The 27505-nt window shown below is 40.2% G+C and overlaps 2 protein-coding genes across 6 annotated transcripts in view; both read left to right on the plus strand.

Annotated features, from left to right (window-relative positions):
* Positions 1-11439, plus strand: part of ALG9 (ALG9 alpha-1,2-mannosyltransferase) — a 95693-nt gene extending 84254 nt beyond the window's left edge. Inside the window, exons 17-18 of one of the 2 annotated variants that reach the window (XR_006736332.1) lie at positions 3164-3259; positions 11129-11439. The gene's annotated coding sequence lies outside the window, so the exon portion shown is untranslated. Of the gene's footprint in view, positions 1-3163; positions 3260-3448; positions 3753-11128 lie in introns of those variants that run through there. The other variant, XR_006736331.1, reaches the window with a different exon arrangement.
* A 341-nt stretch (positions 11440-11780) lies between these two features.
* PPP2R1B (protein phosphatase 2 scaffold subunit Abeta) overlaps positions 11781-27505 on the plus strand; it is a 38793-nt gene continuing 23068 nt past the window's right edge. For 2 of the 4 annotated variants that reach the window (XM_045556625.1, XM_045556626.1), the window contains exons 1-10: positions 11806-11949; positions 12755-12845; positions 13266-13366; positions 16347-16579; positions 17225-17372; positions 22768-22923; positions 23134-23248; positions 23676-23746; positions 24097-24231; positions 25169-25342. In XM_045556625.1, coding sequence (XP_045412581.1) covers positions 11836-11949; positions 12755-12845; positions 13266-13366; positions 16347-16579; positions 17225-17372; positions 22768-22923; positions 23134-23248; positions 23676-23746; positions 24097-24231; positions 25169-25342 — 1338 coding nt within the window. In that variant the 5' untranslated portion in view covers positions 11806-11835. Of the gene's footprint in view, positions 11950-12754; positions 12846-13265; positions 13367-16346; positions 16580-17224; positions 17373-22767; positions 22924-23133; positions 23249-23675; positions 23747-24096; positions 24232-25168; positions 25343-27505 lie in introns of those variants that run through there. The other 2 variants (XM_045556623.1, XM_045556624.1) reach the window with 2 other exon arrangements.

Here is a 27505-nt window from a genome sequence, read left to right on the forward strand (position 1 = left end):
GGCACAATTTAATCTTTGCCTCCAACAGGCATATTAAAGCTCATGTGTTAATCCATTTTTATGCTACTACATTAAATGCCTTGTGTAAATGGATAAATGGGCATGTGCCCAGCTTTAATTTTTTTGCAACAGAAAGATCAGACTTCTGTATGACATTGTTGGATTTCAGAGGCTCTCTGGTGTATCTGTAAATCTGAATGTTGCCTTTAATTTTTCCAATCTACATAACCACGTGATTCATGCTGCAAATGGAATCAGGAAGCAGTGCAGTGTTGAAGCAGGAGTATTCTCCAATTCACTTGCCTTCCTGATCCTTGTACTTTATTTCATGTGTCAGTGTTTACATAACATATTGTATTTTCTGTGAAAAAAAAATAAATCATGGCAGTTTGATTTTCCTTTTCTTAACGTGACATTTTCTCTTTTGCTTTTAAATCTTTGTTGGAAATGGAAACTGAAGGAGCTCAACTCCATCTGTCTTCTGTCCAACCCTACCCCTCAGAGTGCAGACCTGCCTTCTATAGGCCAAATAGCCCAGAATGTTTATCCCGAAAACTTGAGGGAGAAGACTTTGGGAAAGCCAGGGAGGGTTATTTTTATTTTACCTATGGAAAAAACAAGCATAATAGGAATTACTCAACGTTAACATTGTGCCTGAAAGAAATGAAGTTCCTGGATCCTTCTTAAGTTTTTGGATTGAGAATCTCTGGACTGTGAGAGTCTAACTTTCATAGAAATCCTGCTCTAGTTATATCTAACATTTAGGCAATTTACCCCCTTGTTGGAGTTGTCAAAAGGAACAAAACTTTTTAATTTTTAATTTAATTTTATTTTTTAGGAATAGGTGCTCATTATATTGCCCAGGTTGGCCTGGAACTCCTGGGCTCAAGCGATCTTCATGCCTCAGCCTCCCAAATAACTGGGACTATAGGCGCATGTGCCACTCTGCCCAGCTGGAGTAAAACTTTTTCTGTAAATGAATTCCTAACATCATTGCTATACCTTGCACTTTATACCCAATAATTTCTAGTAACCATCTGGTTTTGTACCATTGGTTATCATTTTTCTTCCTGTAGGACCCAAAATTCCCTTGAAACTTGGTTTGAGTTATTTCTCTCAAGTTGTTTTAGGGAACAATGCTTTTATTATAATAACATAATTTCAGGAGGGTGAAGTCCACAGCCTTAATTTCTTTTCCCTTGTCTAGAATGTCATCCTTTTCTCTGTTTATTTGCTTCTCTTACTTTTAGGGCTGTCTCCCTCTTCTAAGAAGGAGACTCCTGTGATTACTTCCTTTTCTGAACCTTCTTCAGTACCTAGTTTCTTAACTATTGGCATAGAACCTTAGCATATAAACCTTGTAAACCTGTCTCCCAAGAATATTGTTGGCATGCTAGAGGCAAAGACCATGTCACACTCCTTTGTATTCCAGTGCTCAACGCGGTTCCCTGGACATTTTGATACTGTACATGTTTATTGACAACGAAGAACGAAAAGTAAAAAGAAACCTGGAACTAACATATATACAGCTGTTGCTCTCAATTTGGCATGGATTTTTAGACCACAGAAAATACAGCAAGTTATAAGTCCTGCAGTGCTCAAAGGACAATTTGAAAGATGTGAATGTATATTTTAGTTCTCCTGAAGTACACAGGCTTCTGCACAAAAGCAGATTCCTCCTGTAGCTTCTAAAAAGAGAGATAGGGTAGCTTTATTGACTATTTCTATCATTACTTGATTTTAGAGGGTCAGACATAGCCCAGGAGACCTTCTGACCCAGGAGTTTGGGTCAGAAAGCCTCTCCTTCCAGGAGGTGCTTGTGTCCTGTCAGCTGCATGCCCTGCTAGAAAAAGGCAGTGTGACAACAAGATGACTTTGTGGTGATACACTCAGATTGAGTAATATTAAGTAGCAAGTGATATTTTAAAACTGAGAGCTGTTTTGGCTCTCTTCTGCTGTGGTGTTCAGCGTAGACCTGATGTCTAAGCAAATTATAACTAACAATTTGGTAAATGAAATTAGAGAAATGGAATTGTAGTGCCAAGGACAGACTGGGAATTTCCTGTTGTAGCTTTATAGAATAAAGAGTCTGTGTTTAAATTAACAATTGAGTTTAAAGAGCATTTTACTTGAGTATGAGCTTTTTTTTTTTTTCCCCCTTAAAGTGACTCTTCAGCCATCTTCATAAAATACTTCAAGGTGGTAGTAGGGCTTTTCATTTGTTTCTGGTTTTGCCTCTAGTTTGTGGGCTGTTCTGTCATTATATGCCTGGAGATAAAAGTATAAACCAGGTCACTTTTTGGTGGTCCTAACAGCCAAAAGATTGTGTGATTTAAGACAAACTTATGACAAAGTTTCTTTTGCAGACCTACAACCATGGATTCCAGACATTACCTGCCTTACCAGGGCTCTCTTTGGCCTTCATTTGCGTGTGAAAATAGTGTTTCGCAATTGGCACCCTGTGCCTTTGATTCGTCATTTTAAATCACAAATCCCAAGTTGCCAAATGAGAAGGGTGTGCTTTTTGGTTTGTTTGCTAGCTTCTTCAGCAGCATTGTAGTAAATGCTGAAGAAGTTGTAACCTATAAAGCAGCAATTCTCAAACAGAGCTACACAAGGCAGTCACTTGGGGACCCTTTAAAAAATTGCCATTGTCTGTTTAACGCTTCAGGAATTCTGAGTTAGTAGCCCAGGATAGGCCCAGGTATCATTATTTTTTTTAAAATCCTCTCTATTTATCTGATAGGTAGCTAGAGTTAAAACACCACTGCTCTTGATAAAGACTGAGAGGCAACCACACCAAAGATCAAAGACAATTAAGCAGGCAAAATGTTTGCTTTCTTTTTCTAATTATGACCCAGGTTGCCCAGGCCTTCAGCCAGGCCTCTTCCCCTCCATAGACCCTTTTCTCTGCTTCCTTGGGCCTATCAAACTGACCTGACCTATCTCCCATTCCCTTTGGGCCCTGCTTTCCGGGAAACGATTAACTAATATGGTACTGAAGTACACTAATGAATGTTAATAATTTACTATAGTTCTCTTCACATTGATTCTCTCATCTCAGTAAATTGAGTGATAGCACATATGGGGAAAAAAGAATAAGTGACTATAATTTTGGCAGTTTGAGACCTACTCAGTGCCATTTTATTGATATATTTATTAGGTGAAAGGAGAGAGTTTGAGCAGGCAGACCCAACCTTCAGGAAGAACCTGGTCATCAAATTGAATGCTATTGCTTGGTACTGCTTGGCCTACTCAGGTAAGGACCTGTGTCTGTGTTGAGTAGGACAAAGGAAAAAAAGTGTGTGTGGGTATTAAGCCCTCCTGCTGCAGGATACAATGGGGCGCCTGCTTTGTGAGTTTTAAAAAACGTATTTAACTGTTTATTTGAGACAAGCAAGGTGAAGACCCTACTTTACCTTTGTTATTCTACCTCTGCCTTCTGCAGACAAGAGCCCCTCTGGAGCTGCTGCCGCCACCCTCAGACATGAGAGCAAAGGTTAATCTCATTTTGAGAGAAATGACCTGAAATGTACTCAGTCAACCAACAAGAAGACACCACGTAGCATTCAGGAGTTGGTCTCACCTCTTTCTTGTCTCCCTGTTAACAATATGTCTCTAAGCCTCCCTGGTATTTCCTATAATGTGTTCCCATTTTTTTCTTGTCAGTGAAGTATTTGCGAAGATATGCAGAAAAGGAGGCTGGTCTTTTGGTGCTACATTTATAAAAGAATCTTAGGAATTTTTTTTAACTCAGCTCTTCCCTTGGGTCTTTTTCTATATTTGTGTTCTCACAGTCTGTGATTACTAGAGATAGTCTAGAAAATAGCACCAAAGTTTAAATTTGTTGCCATGGTTTTTTTTGTTTGTTTGTTTTGGTTTTGTTTTACTCTGGAGTATCACTATCTCTGACAATTTAAGGCAACTTTATTTGCCATACCATTCTAGAGTCTTCCCTCATGCCCAGCAGAGGGCATCCTGCTCTCACTAAAAATTTCAGAGCTCTTGTCCCTCCAGCAGCTTAGTTCGTTTCTGTATTTGTTGTGTTCTTGGTGTAATTCCAGTGTAAGCTGAAATATCTTAGTTGCATTTCTTTAGAATCTGTATCCCATATTGCACTCTTCTATTACTATAAATGCAAAAATTTCCTGGAAAAAACTATGTCCATAACTACCAGGGCATGACTTGTCCATCACAACAATGATTCCCTGATTGGTAGATGACTCACAAGTCAATTCTCAGTTGATTTCAGTTCTATTTGGCATCACCTTGATTGTATTCTTAAGTAGTAAAAGATATGTGTTTGAGTGAGAGGAGGAAGCGGCTACTCTTAGGGGCAATTGTCCATTTTCAAGATTCTAAATATGTGCAAACCACATCACATGCACAGTTCTAACTTTACCTCTGCTAACTTATTGATATTGTCTAAGACAACCTCCCCAAAATATGAATGTCCAGGGTTTTCTCCTGCAAATGCTAACACATTATCCACAGCACTGTAGCCCAAGGGACAGTAATAGCATTTAGCAGGGCCTGAGCCTTGTAAAGTAAAAGGCTTTAGAATGCCTTTAACTGCCCTTGGGGTGAAAAGCAAACATTTGCAGAAGGAAGTAGAATTTGCATTTTAAAAGTATAGGATAACCACCTAGGCAGATTTGGACCTTAAGTAACAGACAAGGTCAGCTCTATCAGATATAGAAGAGGATTCCCTTCTCCATGTGTGTAACACCTGATACCCTCCTTTGAGCTCAGTCTTAGAAACACATGGGACTGTATGGATTTTGCATTGGTGTCTTTTTCTGTTGGTTTGGTTTTGGTTTTTTTTGTATACCATCTACATTGTCAGATTTGCTTTGTGGAGAGATAATATGAATAACAGCTAATGCTTATTAAGTATTATAGGTCAGGAATGTTTTTTTTTTTTTTTTTTTGAGACAGAGTGTCACTTTGTTGCCCGGGCTAGAGTGAGTGCCGTGGCATCAGCCTAGCTCACAGCAACCTCAAACTCCTGGGCTTAAGCGATCCTACTGCCTCAGCCTCCCTAGTAGCTGGGACTACAGGCATGAGCCACCATGCCCGGCTAATTTTTTTGTATATATATTTTTTAGTTGGCCAGATAATTTCTTTCTATTTTTAGTAGAGACGGGGTCTCACTCTTGCTCAGGCTGGTCTCGAACTCCTGACCTCGAGCGATCCACCCGCCTCGGCCTCCCAGAGCTAGGATTACAGGCGTGAGCCACCGCGCCCGGCCAGGAATGTTTTAAATTGCTTTTTCCTCATAGTCCTCACAACAACCTTATGAGGTTGATAACCATTATTAACCTCTTTTTATAAATGAGGAAACTGAGGCTTGGAGATATTATTAAGTGTCTTGCCCAAGGTCATCTGAATATAAATTTGTTGACCTGGGATTCAAACCTAAGCAGTGACTTCAGAGCCTCTCTTTAACCATGACCTTACATTCCCTATTTCATGACCTCTTTGAAGTCCACAGTCATTAACCTCCTTTTTTGGATGTTACATTGGAGAATCTAGAAGGATTTTATCAGCAGAGGTTGAGGACAGGATCTAGTCAAAGTTGTTTCACCTTTTTTTTTTTTTTAATCACCTTCTTAATCTGCTTCCAGTAACCACCAGCCTGGAGGTTGTCCTAGTAGGACAGAGTGTGCAGATAGTATATTCAGTCTTTGTAGGAGATTTTCATGAACACTGTGGGCTCCCAGCTAATTTTAATCACATAGCTAGATCAGAGAGGGATCTGATTTCCTGAAGTCCTAGAAGTTAGTGGAAATTCCGGTTTCTGATTACAGTCCCAGCTGGATTTCTGCCAGATGTGAATGGTCTGTCCAGGGGATCTTGGCACTGGTCCTTTCTTACTCCTGTGACTTTTCTCCTGACAGTTCTGCTGGGCAGATCAGAAAAGAAAGTGGGAAAGAATACCATCTTCAAGGGAGACCACAGGCAAAAGCTTTAAGGGGAGCAGGAATATTTTAAGTAAGCCTTGCTTTTGCTAAATCAAGCCTCTGTCTAGCTGGATCCTGGGGGCAGTGTGCCCAGCTGCTGAAAGCTACTACTTATGTTGGCTGGGTCTAGTATAAGACATGGTGATAAGAGGCTTACAAAAATAAGAGAGAGGAAGGAAATCTAGACTGTATAGACCCTGTGGACATAGCAGGGCTAGACAGAGAATAGCTGGGCAAGAGGAGCCTATTATACACATTTATGGATGCCACAGGAAAGGCTAGCCAGGGGGAGGCAGAGTACAGTTTGTTTCAATAGATAATAATCTTCATGGTTCAAAATTCAAAAAGCCTAAATGCAATGTGTTATCCTGGAGTGGATCCTGCAACAGCAAAAGGACATTAATGGAAAAATTTGAGTAAAATCTGGAGTTGAATAAATAGTAAAAAACAAACAAACAAAAACAAAGCACAAATGGATATATGGTACGTTAAAAAATCTCCCATCTCTGTTCTCCAGGTACCCAGTTACCTTGCCAGTGAACCAATGTTATTAGTTGTGAGCATCCTTCTAGAGATCTTTTAATACATATCCAAGCACACGTGTGTGCATTATATTTTACACAAATGGTACAGTACCATTACATACTCCCTTGAAGATGGTATTCTTATCCCACTTCCTTTTCTGTTCTGGCCCTTGCTTTTTAAAAAAATTTTAAGATAATTTTAATATTAGCCATTTGGAAACAATCTATTATTTCTGAGCATTTTCAGCTTTAAGTGCACCTGCAACTTTAATAACAGTGAGTACCTTGCTCTTTCACTTAACACTGTAACAAAGGGTTTTTGTTGAGTGGTGTGTAGCATCTGGCAAGATAACCAGGGGTTCTGTCCTGAGAACATTAGAGCCTATTATAGGACTCAAAGGCATGAGACTTTTGAGAGAAGTCACCATGCCTGTTTGATCTTCAGGTTTGCCATAACTTAAATCTACCCCTGTGGCTAGAGGAAGTACCAATTCTGACTGCTGTTCTTCGGGAACTGGGGGCCTGCACACTTTCAGCAGAGATCTTCAGATACTCTCTTTTTGTGTTTGGCATGGACACCAGATTCAGTGAGCCCTTGACAATAAATAATACAACTTCTAACATTTGCATAGTGCTTTCCATTAACAAAGCACTTTGCAAGATGGATCTTAACTCCTCATAACTCTGAGAGGTAAAACCCCTATTTTACCAGTGCAAAAAATTCTCCTCGAGTCAGATCTTCTGGCTCTAACTCGTGTACTCCTTTCATTCTTTTATGCTGGTCCTCTCTGTTGCCAAAGCTCAATTGATTGGAATGTTTTCTTATCTGCTCCTACTTCCTCAGTAGATAATAACTCATCCTGGCTAACATTTGAGGGCTGTCTTTTGCCAGGCACTAACTAAGCACATTATATGAATTAATCTTCTTGACAACCACATGAGGTAAGCTTGACAGCCCCACTCTGTAGATGCAGAAACCAAGACTGAGAGAGGATAAGTTATTTGCCCAAAGTTACACAGCTAGGAATTGGTAGAGGTGGGATTTCAATCTACATCTTCCTGATTCCAGAGCATACTCTCCTCTCTTTACCCTTATATGTACTGTTCTGAACCAGAACTGACTGTCCTATTTCTTTGATTTGCTCTTCCCAAGAATTCAAGCAAAGTTTTGCCTTGGAAATCCAATGCTTTCTTTTTTATATATATAGTGAGAAGCTGTGGAATGGAGGTAGGGGATGAAGCAGGGGTTAGCAATAATCCCTGATCATGAGTTCCACGGCTGCTTCTGATTTACTGTGTGACTTCAGGTAGAGCCTCTCTCTTTTTGTCAGAGTATTCTTTTTTTTTTTTTTTCTTTTTTGAGACAGAGTCTTACTCTGTTGCCTGGGCTAGAGTGCCATGGCGTCAGCCTAGCTCACAGCAACCTCAAACTCCTGGGCTCAAGCAATCTTCCTGCCTCAGCCTCCCGAGTAGCTGGGACTACAGGCACGAGCCACCATGCCCAGCTAATTTTTTCTATTTTTAGTTGCCCAGCTATTTTTTTCTATTTTTAGTAGAGACGAGGTCTCATCTTGCTGAGGCTGGTGTGGAACCCCTGACCTCAAGCGATCCTCCCACCTCGGTCACCCAGAGTGCTAGGATTACAGGCGTGAGCCATGGTGCCTGGCTCGTCAGAGTATTCTCATCCATAAAAATGGGATTAAAATTTTGCCACAAAGAAAACAGAGAAGGGGAAGAAGGCAAAAATATTGAGGTGAAATTGAGGGGAAAATATTTGAGTTCCACAGAATGATGACATTCTTTGTATAAATGTAACTTTAAGGTATCATTAACACTATAGTGATAATTACTACTTTGTAATGAAATAAATACAGACCTGGGAAGGGGTTTACTGGGGTCATCTTGCTAAATTAAGATATTTGGAAAATGGCTCTGTGCACTTCGGGTTTTCTGTGCATGAACTGGGCCAACCACCACTCTCCCGATGGCCCTTTCAGTGGGACCACAGTCTGGGTCTGCCCTGAGAGAACCACCTACAGGTCTCCTGCGCAGGCCTTCTCCCTGGCAGGGGGGTGACTCTGGGGCAGATAGCATTTGAATAAGTGCCTATTTGTAAAGCTCTGTGGTCTGAGTTTAGTAAAGGGGAGGCAAAGGGCCAGAATGATGATCATGATGTCATTCTGACTTCCTCAGGACTGCGCTTTTCTGATGTGACATTGAGAGCTGTTACAAGCTGATCCCATCTGCCTGTACTTCCCCATATTCTTGATGCTTTGTCTTACAGGAACTGGGCAAGTCTAACCCAGTCTTCCCTTGATTCACACTGGATGAGTGAACTGTACGTGGGAGTCAGAACTCAGTGCTTTTATGCTGAGAATGTCACGTTGTTTCTAAGGGCTGCCTTAAATTCTCAATCTAATCTCAGCTGTTGCCTCTGGCGTTCCCTGGTTATTAATTTCTTGTGGTGTGTGTGGGAAGTGGAGAGGAGGCCTGAGGGAGCAATAGAGGGGAGAGGAGGATATGGAAATAGCTCAACGCCACGGTACTGTATTATTGCGAGTGCTTGGCTAACATCCAGGAATCCAGCAAAAGAGGGATCACCCTTTTAATCTGGCAAAACCCACAGCCTGTAGAGACAGAATTGCTTATTGATAAGCAGTTATAGCTGTCATTTGCTTTCTCTGGACAGAGACGGCCTCCAAAGACTTTTCAGACTCTACCTGAACAGATAGATGCTTGTTTATTGACACAAAAATTATTTTTCCATATGAACTTTTAAAATCAGTGACTTTCAGATGTCAATGTACATTAGAAACACCCAGTGGGCACCATAAAATGTCTGGCCCCCTTCTTAGGGACTCTGATTCAGTAGGTGTGGTTTGGACACCAGGACTCTGCATTTTTAACGGCAATTTAGGTGATTCAGATGGTCAGCCTTAGAATTTGGCCCAGTTTTTGAAATAGCCTCTTTCTGTTGCTGTTTTAGTCACTTTCTTTATTGAAGGATTTATTAGCATTTCTATGTTTATTATCTGTTTCATTCTCACAGCATCATAGTAACTAGATCAGGCACCAGAGATGATGGTTAGCTCCATTTTATTGGGGATGAGAGGGTGAAAGGTGGGACTGAGGCATTAGGAGAGGTAGGTTATAATGAATCAGAAACAATGATGGGAATTGAAGTCCAGAATTGATGACTCTCAAACCAGGCAATTTTCTGGGGCCTATTTTCTCAGCTTGTGATTTCATATTTAATCATAGTTATTCCTTAGATCTCCAATTTATTGTGCTTGGGTAAGCAAAACAAATTTGAGTTTTAAACAAAATAGTTTAGCATCAGTATCCAAATTTTTGTTAGCATATTGAGGCTCTGCTGAGCTTAAGCCAATATCTAGATGGTAATATGTGTGGAACTGACTTAATCTACTTCTCTCTGCCCTTACTTCCTTTATAATTTCTGAAAACTTTTTACATAAAGTCTTCTCCATGCCAATAGGAACTCCATCTGATCTAACTGGTAAAGTACTAAATTAAGAACCTCTTAGCCCTTTCTCTCAAACTTGTGTAGTGTATGGATCCATTTTTAAAGAAATAAAAAATAATGAAAACTCTCAGTCAACTTATTTTTATTATAATATTACTTAAATTTACAAACATAAACTATGAATATATGTTCTTTTATTTATAACTCTTAGCTAAAAAGACAAATACAAATGAAATCACAAAACTAACACTATTCAAGTTAATAAGACTGTAGTAATTTAACACAACAAATGATGTATTTTGTTAAAACTAAGTCATCCCTTATGTTGTGATTATGTATTGTCTGCTAAAGCTCAGCTGCTTTGGAGTTCAATATACCTATGTACCAAGTGATCTATGATATCTTAATTTTCTCATTACTTTTCTCTGTTAAAACTACTCAGTGCAGTCCCATGATGTCATTTGGGTTTCATTTTGTGCATGAAAGCATCATTTTCATTTTAAAACCACTTCTGTTCTTTTTTCATTATCCGCAAACAATAAAAACACCACTGAAAGACACCTGCAAATGTAGATGCTGAAATTGTGTAGGAATACTAAGTTAAAGTGGTCATTCAAATAATCCAGACTATGCTATGTAAGCCTAAAAAAATAAGCAAATGAAAACAAAATTAAAACCCTAAAGAATACATCCACAGACGTAGTTTGAGAAAAACTCTTCAGGTCTATTGGGTCCCAAACATTCATTACTACCAAAGGCTCTATTACTGTGCTTACTTCCAAGAACTCCATGTTTTTAAAAAAGTTTGTCTCCTAAATTGCATTTATTAATAATTTTACATTTTTTATTAATCACACACATAGAATTACCGTTTCAGAGCTTGGGATCATATGTAGTTATCACTCTAAGTTGCTTAATTTCCAGTCCTACACAAACAAAAAGAGAGGACCCATGCTGTCCTAACCAGGATAAAACTTTCCATTCAGTTTTGTAAGAAAGAACTCCCAGACCTCCACCTCCTCCCACTGCTGCCTTTGAGGACTCTTGGAGGTCTAGGGAGGCCAGTTTAGGCTTTCTTCTACAAACCAAATAGCCACTCCACCCTATTTGGAAGGATTAAAGCTTGTCCTAGTTTTGCTTCATTGTTGTACTTGTAGCATGCTAAAGAGCTCAAAAATGGGAGGAAGAAAATACAACAGAAGGCACCATTCCAGTACCAAACTGAAAAGAAACACAAAAACAAGAGAGCAGCATGTTTTTAACAGCTTGCGTGGAAAAAATATTGACTGGGGAGTTTGGACAGAACTGTTCATTTTCTCTCACCGCCCGCGTTATTTGTCTTACGGAGCAAGAGCCAGATACAACTCTGGAGAACAGGCCGAAAGAAGCAGTGGAGGGGGCTCTGTGCAAGCTTGAAGCTGAGCGGAGAAATTAGGGCTGCAGACCCAGTGGCTCGCGGTCAGCATGCAGCCAGGGGAGGTGCTAAAAAAGCCTTTTTCCTCCTGGCTTTGGGCATCCTCTCCAGCCGGCCGGAGTCCTAAAAGGGCGCAGCACGGCTCGCCCTCCTAGGTCCCTCGCTCGTTCAGACCGCCACGAGCAGGATGAATCCCTGCCCCTGTTTGCTTCGGCTGGGGAAAGGACGCGGGGGTCCCATGCGCTTTCTCAGCCCACCCTTCTAGCGGAGTTTAGACCTACAACTCTTGCAATGGGGGTCGGAAGGGGTCCTTCTTAAGCGAGGCAGAGACCTACCTCCCCCCCCCCCCCCCGGCGGAGCCCGCGCACCGGCCTTAGCCCCGCCCCCCCGGGCGCGGGGCGGGGCCTGGGCGCGGAGCCAGCGGCGGCGACCAGCGGGAGGAGAAAGAACATGGCGGGCGCGGCGGGGCCCGGGGCCGGCCCGGCGGCAGCGGGCGGCGATGGAGACGATTCGCTGTACCCAATCGCGGTTTTAATCGACGAGCTCCGCAATGAGGACGTGCAGGTACTGGACTGAGGCCGGAGACTCGAGGCGGGCCCGGCCGGGCGCGTGGTAGGGAAGCGAGAAGGCCAGAGCCGCTGTCGGGGAGGCCCGGGGATTGAACGAGCCGAACTCGTAGCAGAAACTTGAAGGGGAGGAGAGAGAGAGACTCCGGAGGGGCGGTGGTGGCACGGCCGATCCTCCCGGCTCCTCTCCGGCGCCCTCCTCCCGGTCCCCTGAGGCGTCGGCCCGGCGCCCCATCGGGCCTCTGAGAACCGGCTTCCCACCTGGGCGCCCCTTCACGGTGGCCGCGCCGGGTCCCTCGCTGGGCCGGCCGGGCAGTCCTGGTAGATGAGCCGGCGGGAGGAGCGCGGTGCCGGCCTGTGGAGCGCAGATGCCAAGGGGCCCCTTTGCAGCGCAGCCCGGTGTCTTCCTCTCGGCTTGGAAACTGGCTGGGCTTGTTGGGTAGAAAGAGAGTGGGATGGCCTAATTAACCTAGATGGAGTCGGTGTATCAGCTCTGATGCAGCTTTTCTTTGAAAAGGCAGGAGTTGATTCAGTTATTTCACCTGTTTCACCATTGCCAGAGTTCTCTCTCTTAAAAATTATCTTACTTTCTGAGTGTTATATTCTCTTTCATTCATTTCTCTTCTGGGCCCTTTTAAGTGTTACACTGCTCCTGAGGTCCTTACGAGGTTCCTTATGAATAAAATCTAAATGAAAGTTTATCCTTTCTTACCCGTATATCATTATTTCACCTGTTTGCACCTTTTGTCTTTTGGTCTAAATTGCAACCATTTCTTTCGTTTTTTCTTTCTACTTTTTTAAAGCTCCGTCTCAACAGTATTAAGAAGTTATCAACAATTGCTCTAGCACTTGGAGTAGAAAGGACGAGAACTGAACTGCTGCCATTCCTCACAGGTTTGTGAATCTTTGTTTAAACAAAGTTATGGACATTCCATTTTCCAGTGTCTTTCAAAACTTTGTTTTTTAGAGTTTGTTACCCACAGTATCATTAAGTACTACACCGACCAGGCGCTTTCTGTGCAAAAGAAACAGAACAAAGTATATTGTAAGGTTGTGGCCAGATATATTTAAACATTAACTATTTAGCTAATGGGGAAGTAATTGATTTGGGAGTATGAATTTCTAATTCATTCTCTAAAACAGATCCAGGAAGACTCTCGATTGAGGAGAGGAAAGAAAATGCTGTTAGGATTCTGACTGGGCCATCTTACTGGCTACATACTGAGTCTATTCCTAGTTTTGTGTGATTGCCCAGCTCTGGGCCAGCTATACTTGTTGATGAGTTGACGAGTATTTGGTTGATGTCATTTCCAGATACAATTTATGATGAAGATGAGGTACTGTTAGCCCTTGCTGAGCAGCTGGGAAATTTCACTGGCCTGGTGGGAGGTCCTGACTTTGCCCACTGTCTACTGGTGAGTATTTGAATGTGCCTATCCTCCTAGAATTTTTGCAGTATAAATGATACATTGTTTGGTGCTAGGCACACAGCAGCATTTTTTATGCATATCTCTTTATGGGCAGATAGTCATAATGTTAGACATTGACAGAACAAGTAATATTGGTTCTTTGGACTCAACCCTTCTTATTTGTCCAACTGTGAATAAAAGAACTTCTTCCTCTTTTTCTGCCTCTGTAGACTTACTAATTTAGAGGTGGGGAGAAAAAGGATTTGATAGTTTTTATGGTTTTTTTACCCCCCTGAAATTAAAAGTCTTAATTCTCACTTGGGAATGTCTTGTCATTAATAGTTGGTATAAATTTTGCTTCTGACTTTTTGAATTTTATGAGTTCAGTTCAATTTAGTTGACATTTATTGAGAGTCTACTATATCAGGCAAATGGTAAGTTAACAATGTTAATGTTAAAGAAGACCAATCAATGATGAATGGAATGAGGTCTCTGTCTTTGTGTATCAACAAATAATTGTAGTCTCAAATGGAAAAATATAAGCACTTATAAAGTACTCAAATAATAGAGAGGTGAAAGATTAACTCAGGGTGCTCAGGGAAGACCTCTTGGGAGATGATGTCTGAATTAGATTTTAAAGGATAACTAGGAATTCAGTAGTTGGACAAAGTGGGGATGTCTGCTTCGGGGCTTTAAAATACTGTTTGTGTGATGCCGACTCTTGTGATTCCTATCTCTACCTCTGACTTTTCCGTGGAACTGCATAGATAAATAGATACAGATAAATATACAGAGATAGATTTAGATATGTATATATTTATCTCTATGTATATCTGCCTATGATTTTTCTACTTGGATGTCAAACTGGTATTTCAAATTTAACATAACCTAAAACAGAACTTGTCCCCAAAGGATGCCTCTCATTTTGTTGTTCCATCTACCCAGTTGTATTACCATCTACCTGGTTACACAAGCTAAAACCTAGGTGTTCTTTAATTACTGGACTACAAGATGGAGCAGCCTTTTAGAAGGTATTCTTGAATCCTCTTTCCCTTGTCCCCCAAATCTAATCTGTTAGTAACTCCTATACAGTCTACATATATTCCAAAATCAGTCCACTTTCTTCCATTCCTCTTACTGCCACTGTAGTCCAGACCACCACCATCTTTCCTCTAGATTACCGTAGTAGCTTCCTAACTATAGTTGCCCTCCACTTTTGCCTTGCACCCCTCCCCTACAGTTGACTCTTCACCCAGCAGGTAGATCACTCCCTGCCATGACTCTTAGAAAATCCAAATTCTGTTTTATGACCTGCTTCTGTAGGCTTACCATATATGATGCTCCCTTTTGATAACCTCATTCCACTCATACTGGTTTTCTTTCTGTTCTTTGAATAAACCAAGCTCATTATTCCCTTAAGACCTTTGCCCTAGATCTTCCCTCTAATAAAATGCTCTTTTGAGCTTCCTGTGGCTGGCTCCTTGTCATTCAGATATCCACTTCAATACATCTCAGAGAGATCTTCCCCGACCACCCAATTTGAAAGAGCCTTCCAGTCAACCCTTATCACAACATCCTATTTTATTTTTCTACAGAGTAGTTATCACCATCTGCTTATTTTCTTGACTGATCTTTGTCTTCCTTCATTAGAATGTAAATGCCATTAGAGGAAGGAACCTTGTCTTCTTTTTTCCTTTGTATCCTCAATGCTAGAATACAGCAATAATCATTTATTGAAAGAATGAGTTTCAGAGGCTTGGAAGCATGAAGCACATTGGGTTCCAGACTGCTGGAGTCTACAGTATTGGCTGGAATAGGCAGGAGTGGTCACCAAGGGCCAGTAGGAAAAGGACATTGGAGAAGTGGGCAGAGCTCAACTCAAGAGACAGCTCATCGGACTTTATCCTGTCTTATTGATAGAGATTATCCAGTGGTCTTGCATGACAGGAGGTCGTGGTAGGCAGGGGACAGATCATGAAAGGCCTTGGCAAGTAAGAAACAGTGTCTTTTCAGTTGGCTTCTGAAATACTGCTAGGGAAGTTGAGTACTGTCTAGCTTTGTGTATCAAACAGTTTTCAAAATGTATTGTTAGACAGGCACCCTTATTTCCTTTGACTCTTTGTCCTTGTCTTTCATTCTGTTGGTCAGTTCTACATGTGGGTTTTATACTTTAACATCTGCAGTTCATGGCACGTGCTGAATCTACCTGTCCCAAATGCAAACACAGTAAGGCAGAGGTTCAGAGAACCAGCCTGTTTTCACTTTTTACTGGGCCATGTCATATTCAGGTACTAATCCTAGTCCAGACCATCAGCCCCTTTGATTTCTTCTATTTCTGAAGCTGCAAGCAGGGTCTCCTACCATCTCTGTACTCTTCGCTTGATTGTTCTGGCAGAAACTCCGGCTCTATGGCTCATGGGAAGATTCTGAATGTATTCTGAAAAAAGTGACTTTGTACTCAACTGTTTATAAGTTCGATAAATTTACGGTGTGAAGCTCGTGGACAAGGCTTGCTTGCACCTCTGGGAATGGTAGAATAATGTTCAAAAGGCTGTGGACTCAGTGACGTCACGGCCTTTTGAGTGTTATTGTAATTGTGGTGCCTGATGTTGATCATATTTTTGTACTTAATCTTGAGGAAATTTATATGATCCTGTCTGAATTTAGCTACATATCTTTCAAACCTAGTGATTCAGCTCACAATAATATTAATATTGTGTCAAGTCTCTTCCACTGTGTCATTTGTAGACACCATCTGGGAATTGCCATCTGGGACATGAGATCTTGGCTTTTCTACAGAAGTCGTGTCTTCAGGTTGGCTGCACCGTATGTTATCACTGTGGGAACTGAAAGTAACCATTTGGTATGATGTAGCTAACATTCTGGTTACATGTCCCACCTCCCTTCAGTCACTTTAAAAAGTGATAATCTGTATCTAACCTGATTCATTAAGTTCTTCTGTGATTTTCCTTTTTGATCTATTCAGCCTCCTTTGGAAAGTCTGGCAACTGTGGAAGAGACTGTTGTTCGAGACCGGGCTGTGGAGTCCCTGAGGCAGATCTCCCAGGAGCATACGCCTATTGCTCTGGAAGCTCATTTTGTTCCTCTGGTGAAACGCCTAGCGAGTGGAGATTGGTTCACTTCTCGCACATCTGCATGTGGTTTGTTCAGCGTTTGCTATCCCAGGGCCTCAAATGCTGTCAAAGCAGAAATCAGACAGTAAGATAGTTTTTTTTTTTTTTTTTTTTTTTTAGTTATTTGGGATTATTGGGGATTCATAGGTGACAATTTACACAGCACCCTGTTACCATTGAGTGGCTGATACCAGGATAATAAGATTGATGTCATCATTTTTTTTTTTTTTTTTTTTGAGACAGAGTCTCGCTGTGTTCCTGGGCTAGAGTGAGTGCTGTGGCATCAGCCTAGCTCACAGCAACCTCAAACTCCTGGGCTTAAGCGATCCTACTGCCTCAGCCTCCCGAGTAGCTGGGACTACAGGCATGCGCCACCATGCCCGGCTAATTTTTTCTATATATATATTTTAGTGGACCAGATAATTTATTTCTATTTTTAGTAGAGACAGGGTTTCGCTCTTGCTGAGGCTGGTCATGAACTCCTGACCTCGAGTGATCTGCCTGCCTCGGCCTCCCAGAGTGCTAGGATTATAGACGTGAGCCACCGCGCCTGGCCTCATCATTTTTTATTACCCAGTTGAATATACTAGTGTTTTATTTTTGTTACTTCTATATGTAAAAGCCTGATCACTGATGTTTGTAAGAGAAAACCTTTAAAATGTCTGTGTGTGTTGGGGCAGGTTTAATCATGGTATTTGATGCGAAACATTTTCATTATTTTATACTGCAGGCATTTCCGTTCCTTGTGCTCAGATGATACGCCAATGGTACGACGTGCTGCTGCTTCCAAGTTGGGGGAATTTGCAAAAGTTTTGGAATTAGACAGTGTGAACACTGAAATTGTTCCATTGTTCACTAATCTAGCTTCAGATGAACAGGTAAGTTAACTCTTAGTATTTAAGGGACACAGATATGCTACTCTCTTCTAAATTTTAGGAATTTCTTGTAGTTTTTGTTTTTTTATTTTAAGAAGTTCTTTAAAGAGGTTTGGTCCTCATCTTAGGATCCTTTTTGTAAAATTAATACTTAATTCTGACCTGGATAAAGTATAATATGACTCACCTCAGTGTTCTTATGTTTCTTTCTTAAGCAGACCATGATTTTCTCTCTCACATTAGCAGCTGGTATAAGAAAGGGGAGTCAGGGATTATTAAATGGGAGCCATAATTAGGAAGACTAAGCTGCATCGAGGGGTAACATATCTTTGGGAATTGTCAGCTGTATTGTAGTATGAGGGAGTAATGTTTCCTGTTATTTTTAACTTTAAGATAAATAAGCATAGAATGTGTTAGGAAAGCTATTTGACCCACTGCTTCCTCCATACTAGTATATGAGAGTACATTGCATAATAGCAATTTTAAATCCAAGGAACTGAGATCCCTTTGTTATAGAAATAACAATAGCAAACACCTACATGAAGTGCTTAATATTTCTTAGCCTGTTTTAAGTGGTTACGTATGTTAAGTAATTCAGTCCTCACAACAGCCACATGAGATAGATACCCGGTTTTACATACTAGGAGACAGAGGCATAGAAAGTTTAAGTAACTTGCTCAAGGTTGCATAGTTAGTAATGGTAGAGTTGGGATTTGAATCTAGGCAGTTTGGCTCCAGAATTCATGCCCTTCACAGCTAGGCTGTACCCTCTCTCTGTAATGGTGCTTAGAAGGATCAGCCCCCAGAGTTCTTGGACTCTAGAGTCCTTTTGGGTTTTTAATTTGCCTAGTGCCTGCCCTAGGATCACTTCACATATACAGGACCATGAGTACCAGGAAACACATTGATGAATATCATTTTCAGGTTCTAAATCTAATGATGATAAATCTTACTTTCAGAATAATTTTTAAATTCATTAAAATAACATAGAAAACAGCACAAAATATATACAACTTAATGAATTATTATAAGGTAATGCAAGAGACAGTGCTTTGACAGCTCGTACCCCAGAAAGCCCTCCATGGGCTCCCTTCCAAAGACAGTCCTTCCCTCCTCTGCTCTCCACTTTCTACTCCCTTACGAGTAACACTATTCTGACTTTTACTGTAATCACCTCCTTACACTTTACACTTCTATTACCCAAACATTATAGTTTAAAACAGTGCTGTCCAACAGAAATATAAGCTACCTTCTAATTTTAAGTTTTCTATTAGCCACATTTTTAAAAGTAAAAAGAAATAGGTTAAATTAATAATATATTTTATTTAATCCAGAATTTCCAAAGTCTTATCATTTGAACATGTGGCAGTAGCCACATTTCAAGTCTTAGAAGCCACATGTGGCTAATGGTTGCCACATTGGACAGCTCATGTTTAGAATCCTCATTTGGAATTTTGTTGATTGCATTTCCCATGTTATAATTTAATTTTATTTTGTCTTCTTTATTTCCCACAAAATAGTAGTTGAATCTAGAACTGAAGTTAGCAAACATCTTTTGTGTGGGCCAGTTTCTTGTCCCTGGTCAGCTCTGCTGTTATAATACAAAAGCACCCATAGACAATACATAAACTAATAGGCATGGCTATGTTAAAATAACAACTTATTTATGAAAACTAGCTTCCTCTTGCATTTGGCCAGTATTTTCTCACCTGTGATCTAGAGGTTTAATCAGATTTAGGTTTGATATTTTGAGGGTGATAAGAACACTTCATAAGTGGTAATGTGCTATTAGCAGCAACTGATAGTCAAAAAATTATTAAATGCTTTGTTATGAAGTATGCATATGTATGTTCCCTCTGACCACCAATAGAAAAGCTGCTCTTGGCTTATTCATTCATTGAAAAAATATTGAGCGTCTACTTTATATCAGGCACTGTTCTAGTGCTAGGATAGATACAGTGTTAACAAGGCATACAAGGATTATCTTCTCACGGAGTTTACATTTTAATGGAGAAAAACAAATAAACAAGGCCGGGCGCGGTGGCTCACGCCTGTAATCCTAGCTCTGGGAGGCCGAGGCGGGTGGATCGCTCGAGGTCAGGAGTTCGAGACCAGCCTGAGCAAGAGTGAGACCCCGTCTCTACTAAAAATAGAAAGAAATTATCTGGCCAACTAAAAATATATATACAAAAAAATTAGCCGGGCATGGTGGCTCATGCCTGTAGTCCCAGCTACTCGGGAGGCTGAGGCAGTAGGATCGCTTAAGCCCAGGAGTCTGAGGTTGCTGTGAGCTAGGCTGATGCCACGGCACTCACTCTAGCCGGGGCAACAAAGTGAGACTCTGTCTCAAAAAAAAAAAAAAAGAAAAACAAATAAACAGATAAATAAAATAGGACATTCCTCGACTGGCTAGTTAGAGGTGGCATAAACTGAGACACAAAAGAAAAACACCAGCCATGCCCTTTCCTGCAGTGTCAGAGCTCCTGGAAAAGAGAATTTCAGGAAGAGAGGACACCTAGTATAAAGGCCCTAAGGTTGGAACACAGTGGTTGAAAGAGACTGGTAAGAGATGAGGTTGGAGAAGATAGGCAGGGGCCAGATCACAGAGGGTCTTAAGCACAGTGTTTGGATTTTCACCTAGATTTTGAGCAAGGGTATGATATGATATAATTTACATTTTAAAAGATATTCTGGCTTCTGGGTGGAAACTAAATTGTAAGGGGGGTAAGAGTAGAAACAGGAAAACCAGTTAGGAGGCTTTTATGATAATAGGCAAGAGATAGGGTGTAGTGGCTCCCTCCTGTAATCCTAGCACTGTGGGAGGCCAAGCTGGGAGGATCACTTGAGCTCGGGAGTTCAAGACCAGCCTGAGTTAAGATGAGATCCTGTCTCTACTAACAATAGAAAAATTAGCCATGTGTTGTGGCATGTGCCTGTGGGAGGCTGAGGCAGGAGGATCGCTTGAGCCCAGGAGTTTGAGGTTGCCATGAGCTATGATGGCACCACTGTATTCTACCTAGAACAATGGAGTGAGACTCTTTCTCAAAACAAACAAACAAAAAAAAAAACCTAGGCAAAAGATGATGGTGGTGGACTAAGGTGGTAACAGTGAAGATGGAGAGTCTCTAGATACCAGGTTTGATGGTGGAGTCAATAGAATTTAGCACTATTGGATTGGATGACGGGAAGAAGAGTCAAGATCTAGATTTTTGATTTGAGCAGCTGGGTGGATGATGGTGTCATTGCTAACGTGGAGAAGCTTCTGGGAGGAGGAACAGATGTAGGGGAGAAAATCAGGAGTGTTGTGGAAGACAAGTAGTTGATTAACAAATATTTATTGGCCTATATTTCAATAGCTGATAGTAGTCTTTTGTTTTAGCATTAATTTTTGGGATCTGAAAATATTTGTATAGCCATTACCAAGAACCTAGTTCTTTTTATACCCTTCATTTGGATACAGAGGGATGAATGTGTCTTAGGCAGTTATTGTTAATCCACAGTTTTTAAAATTTGTAATATTTTGAAAGTTGGAGTCACTGTTGCCTCTTTCTTGAGTATATGTGTGTGTATCTACATACTATGTTATTGTACACACGATTAAATTTTTAGTCAGGCACAGTGACTCATGCCTGTAATCCCAGTACTTTAGGAGATAAAAGAGGGAGGAGTTAAAAGTTTTGACTTATTTTTCCTGGGTGCTCATATGTTTATGTGTTTTTAGTTTCTACTTCATTGTATCTATGATTCTCAAATCTACAATCTCAGTTCCTAATTTCACATTGATTTGTCTTAATTGTATATTTGCACTTGCTCTAAGGACATATAGGTGTCACATTGATACATGGCAGTTTACATTTGGAAAGCTGAGTTCATTAATCACATACTTTGTAATTCTAATTTCTAATTTCCATGTTTTTCCAGACATGGCTACCTCAAATTATTCTGTCCTTGATCTTCAACATTAAAATTCAACTGACTTTATTGTTGTTGTTACTAACTTTTGATTGTTCTTTTTTGTATTTGTTTCTAAGTCATTATCTCATCCCTAAATAAATGCCTATTGCTCCCACCTTGAACTGAGTATTTGTTGAGCCTAAGAATACTGAGTCATAGAAATGCCCCCTGTATTTCTGGAGACAAGATTTGATTTCAGAAGTCACAGAAGGCTTTGCCTTAAAGAAGAAAGAAATGTGTTAGTTCAAAAGCTGCCTCCTTGGTCAGTAATAGCTGCACTTCAAAGAGACAGCTGTAAACTGGGCCTATGGTTCTCACCTGTTTTGAAAGACAAGGCAGGCCTCTTCCTAGAGCCATGGGTTGCCGGAGCTGGCAAGGACCCCTGGAGATGAGAGCTGATCAGAGAGATATGCTAATGCCCAAGCCGGGCCCAGAAGGAGCCTTGCGGTTAAAGTAATTAACACAAAGCACAGCTCATGTTGACTTCTGAAATCATCTCTGTCTCCAAGAACACAATCACCGGAGCCAAGATGGCTCTGTTTTTTGCTAAAGTAATAGCCTTATCAGAAAACTTAGAAGTTTGCCCCAAGAAGATTTTACAACTCATTGTTCCCCTAGTTAGAGTTAGTTGAAGGATCTGTAGTAGCCCTTTAGAAGACTTTGACCCTAAAGCAAACTGCCTGTTAGTATGTAAATCCCGTTGCCAAGGGGGATGTACCTACCCTATATAATACCTGTGTGGATATTCAGTTTTGGAGATATTTCTAGCGGGAGGAAATATCCCCATCCGGATACCCTCCTTTTATCCATTTTCATAAACCTTTACTTTATAAACTATATCTTTGGCTCTGTGTATTATTATTATTATTATTTCTGTTTCCTACTATTTTTTCATCCTTTGCGATGACCCCTGCCTGAGAGACCTGATCGGAAGAAAAAACCTCTTTGCTGGGAGCGTAGCTATAACTCCCCGCAAGTATTCTGGAAACTGAGCTTCCTAAGTGATTTCCCTTACCCTATTCTCTTTGTTCTAATCTATTTATAAATAACTTGTACAAGTATAGTTTTCATTTTTATCCGTCAACTCCTGTTATAGTAAGGCTTTGAGGACATCATTAAAATGTTTCCTTTTTTTTTTTCACTTAATGTTTACGTTTACATTTCATTTTCTTAATAAAAACTCTGTACCCTAGCCAAGGCAATTTCTTTGCTGTTGACTCTTAGGACAAAGTCATTTCTATCTTTATGGCTTTGGTATGCCATTCCAGGCAAAGGCAGCAGCTATTTCAGGATGTAAAGACATGAAACTGCATATGCTGTGGTTGTTTTTTTTTTTTTTTCCTTTTTTAAACAACACCCACAGCAACGCCGCCCCATACCACACACAGTGCCCCACAGCTCTCAGTAAATATTGTCTGACTTAGAGAAATTTTTGTTCTTTTAGGATTCAGTGCGCCTTCTAGCTGTGGAAGCTTGTGTCAGTATTGCCCAGTTATTGTCTCAGGATGACCTTGAGTCCTTGGTGATGCCTACACTTCGACAAGCAGCAGAAGATAAATCTTGGCGAGTTCGCTATATGGTAGCTGACAAATTTTCAGAGGTAAAATTATTGCATTTTAGGTACTAAAGAAAAACAAACAAACAAACAAACAAAAATCCCACAGATTTGCTGTTACACCAAAAGTTTCTGAATTAATTCTTTTGAATGTAAAGTGTGTGGCAAAAATATATACTTGAAGATTGCAGTATTTTGTGGTGTTGTTAATTATTTTGTTAGTATGCATTAAAACCTGTACAAATTCTTTCATAGCTCCAGAAAGCTGTGGGTCCTAAAATCACCCTAAATGACCTCATCCCCGCCTTTCAGAACCTACTTAAAGACTGTGAAGCTGAAGTTCGAGCAGCTGCTGCCCACAAAGTAAAAGGTTAAGGAATTTAATTTATATTATAGCATGTGTCATTCGTTTTGGTGTATTTTTTGTGCCAGTGAATTTTGTATGTTTTTTTGTTCTAGAATATGTTTTTCAAATATAGAGAGATGATTTTAATATGTGGAAATGTTACATTGTCATATAAAGCCTGCCCCCTTTATATTTAAAACCAAACAACCATTTTTCCTTATTTCTGTTAAAAAATGCTTTTTCAAGTTGAATTGGTATAATATGCAGTGGCATAAAGATTGATGATAAATTGCATTTAGTATACAGAACCATTTTCCCCCTTAGAGCTTATTTGCTTAAACATGTGATTTGATTTAACTTGTAACTGTTGATACACCTGGTGAAATTTCCTCATGTGGCACTTCTTAAACAGCTCTATGAAAGCATTATTTTTTCTATTTCTCTCTTTTAGAACTTTGTGAGAACTTGCCCATTGAAGGTAGAGAGACCATAATTATGAATCAAATTCTGCCCTATGTAAAGGTAAACTTAACTGCAGTTTATTTTGTTTCACTTTGCCCAATATGAAGGTAAACCTTACCTCATTTTTTTTTTTTTTGCTTTACTTTAAAGCTCTTTGAGTTTACAAGTGGACAAGGGATGAATGAGGCAGATATGTTAACGTGTGACATTGTTATTTGTTACTTATTAGTGTCTGTTATAATTGTAAAATGCTTTTTAGTGCATAGGTTTATGACACCTAACAGATGGCCTGAGGAAGCATCAGCTAATCACAATTGAAATAGTGCTGTCTTTAAATTCTTCGGGAGATGGTATGGAAGTTTGTGTTACCTTGCAAGAAAGAAAAGCTTTTAATTTTGATTTTATTTTAGGAATTAGTATCTGATACCAATCAACATGTCAAATCAGCTCTAGCTTCTGTAATTATGGGATTATCTACCATTTTGGGCAAAGAAAATACCATTGAACATCTTCTACCTCTTTTTTTAGCTCAGTTAAAGGATGAGGTGAGTCTGGCTATAAATTTTGTTGTCTTTGATAGTTGGTGGTGTGATTTGATTTTGGTTTGGAGTTTCACTGAAATAGGCCCAAAACATGGAAGAAGATAAAAATATCATAACTGATTTTAAACTAGTGACAGTCCCTAAATTTGGGTATGGGTTATGCATTTACCAGAAAATGGGCACAAGGAGCCATTGAAGCAAACCTAAAAATGTCTCTCTTCTCTGCCTGATTTTTGCTTCACATTCCCTGGTTCCTTATCTTTGAAGCTAATGTATCTTCATTTTAAAAATTCCTTTTTAAATTTTTTTTTCAATTTCAATAGATTTAGAGGGTACAGATGGTTTTTTGTTACAAGGATTAATTGTATAGTGGTGAAGTCTGGGCTTTTAGTGTACCCATCACCCGAATAGTGTATATTGTACCCAATAGGTAATTTTTCATCCCTTACCTCCCTCCCTCCCCAAAAGTTTCTTTAATTTCAGTTTAAATATAGTATAAAAATTATAATGATACCTAACATTTATTTAGTAATTACTGTGTACTGGGCATGATCCTAATTGCTTTGCTCCTATTGTTACATGTAATCCTTACAACAATCTTATGAGGTAGATCTTATCCCCGTTTTACAGATGAGCATGCTGAGGCACAGAGAGATGAAACAACTTGCCTGAGGTCTCTCAGCAATTGCAGATCTGGGATTTGAGTGCACCTAACTTAATTCCAGAGTCTATGCTCTTTACCATCTTACAGACTTTTCATTGAAAGTTCTGGTTAAGATCACTTACATTTGTCTGCCTTGAATTGTTTGTGTACTCTCACCTGAGAGGACTTTCTCATTTTAAAATTTACTTAGCAGTTTTTAACCTTATCCTGACAGGAGAATATTGGGCGAGGACTTGACTTTTACGTGTGGTCTTTTTGGGGCTTGTGTACTTGCAGTGTCCTGAAGTTCGTTTGAATATCATCTCCAATTTGGATTGTGTAAATGAAGTGATTGGAATCCGTCAGCTCTCTCAGTCTCTTCTTCCTGCCATAGTGGAGCTGGCTGAAGATGCCAAGTGGAGGGTCCGGCTGGCCATCATCGAGTATATGCCGCTGCTGGCAGGCCAGCTGGTAAGTGTATGTGCTCCATGAATTGCAGGGTAGTATCAAATAGTGCAGTTTCACCATGTCAAGTAGAAGGCCCAACTAGCCTGAATGGTTATGTTTGTTTACATGTGTGAAAGTATGGTCTTGTCCTTGTTGCCTGTAGGATGGTTTTTATTTTTATAAGTGCATAAACATCTAACAAAAAGGTACAAGTGGGGTATCCCTTATCTGAAAAGCTTGGGACTAGAAGTGTTTCAGATTTCAGATTTTGGAATATTTCCATTATATATACTTACTGGTGAAGCATCCCAAATCCGAAGATCTAAAATCTGAAATGCTCCAGTGAATATTTCTTTTGAACATCATGTCAGCACCCAAAGAGTTTTGGATTTTGGAGCATTTCAGATTTCGGATTTTTGGATGTAGGATGTTCAACCTGTATAATAGAAACACATTTCTTCTCACCACCACCTAAAAACAAAGCCATAGAAGAATATGATCAGTTTCTTGGTATATATAACATAGATTTTATAATATTTAATGTCTCTATGACTTAAAGAATATTTAACTGAAAAGAAAAGGAAGTATGGTTTCAAGAGAAGTCTGCTTTGATTTTTGCTTAAGGCAGCTTCTCTTTTTGCCAGTATTCTGAATAAAATGTCCCTAGAATGTTCCTACATTCTGAATAAAGGGAATTGAAGAATCACCATATAGAAAAGGAGTATTAAAGCTTATAATGTTAGTATTTTGACCAAAGTCTACATTATTACATCATTTGAGTTTCTTGATTAGTTCTACTCTGATACCATGTTAATTAAAATTTCAAAGATGGGGTTTATAGTCACATCCTTCTTTTTTTTTTTTTGAGTAGGTGCCCTAGACAGTTTGTTTTTTTTGTTTTTTTTTTGAGACAGCATCTAGCTTTGTTGCCCTGGCTAGAGTGAGTGCCGTGGCGTTAGCCTAGCTCACAGCAACCTCAAACTCCTGGGCTTGAGCGATTCTACTGCCTCAGCTTCCCAAGTAGCTGGGACTACAGGCATGCGCCACCATGCCCGGCTAATTTTTGCTATATATATTTTAGTTGGCCAGATAATTTCTTTCTATTTTTTTAGTAGAGACGGGGTCTGGCTCTTGCTCAGGCTGGTCTCAAACTCCTGACCTTGAGCGATCCACCCGCCACCTGCCTTGGCCTCCCAGAGTGCTAGGATTACAGACGTGAGCCACCGTGCCCGGCCTGTTTTTTTTTTTTTTTTTTTAAGGACAGAGTCTTGCTTTGACACACTGGGTAGAGTGTAGTGGCATCATTGTCATCGCAGCTCACTGCAACCTTAAACTCCTGGGCTCATGTGATCCTCTTGCCTCAGCCTCCTGAGTTAGCTGGGACTACAGGTGTGCACCACTATGCCTGGCTAATTTTTCTATTTTTATTACCAGCTAATTTTTCTACTTTTAGTAGAGATGGTCTGGCTCTTGCTCAGGCTGGTCCAAACTCCTGACCTCAAGCGGTCCTCCTGCCTTGGCCTCCCCCAGAGTTCTAGGATTACAGGCATAAGCCACCACGCCTGGCCCACTTCTAAGTTTGAAATACCCTTACCCTTGTTTGGTAGCACTTATTACAGAGTATTTGTAATAGTCTGTTACAATCTAGTTGAGGGGATAAACAAGTGATCCCTTTTAGAGCAGGGACTGTGTTCACGGTTTTATTTCCACTATCATAGTGCCTGTCATGAATTAGGCACCTAACATTTGTTGATTATTGAACAAATAAATACCGGAATATTTTTGAGAAAGCTCATGCTATGTCATTTTACTGCTGACATACTACAGTTTGTTTTCCCTGCCTCACCCCCACTTCCATTCCTTTCAGATCACAGCATGTGGGATTTCTTTATTTTTCTTGGACAACTGAATTTGTGTTGCTAATTCAAGAAATAGCCAGGAAACATGCGTCTTGTGGATGTCTGTGGCATTATATGTTTTATAAAATTTGAAGTGTCCCATTCTTCAAAATGAATGCCAAAGATAAAAGTACATCGCTAATAGAGTCACCCAGTTGTCTTGTCACACTTTTCCTCTGTCACTCCCAAATGCTGTGGATCTTCTCTTCACTGGTGACTGTCATGGATCAACCCCTTCAGGGTGGAAAGCAGCAGTGGTTAACTGGTTTGATGAAGACTGAAACAAATG

This window comes from Lemur catta, chromosome 7 (assembly GCF_020740605.2).
Source record: "Lemur catta isolate mLemCat1 chromosome 7, mLemCat1.pri, whole genome shotgun sequence".
Classification (NCBI taxonomy): Eukaryota; Metazoa; Chordata; class Mammalia; order Primates; family Lemuridae; genus Lemur; species Lemur catta.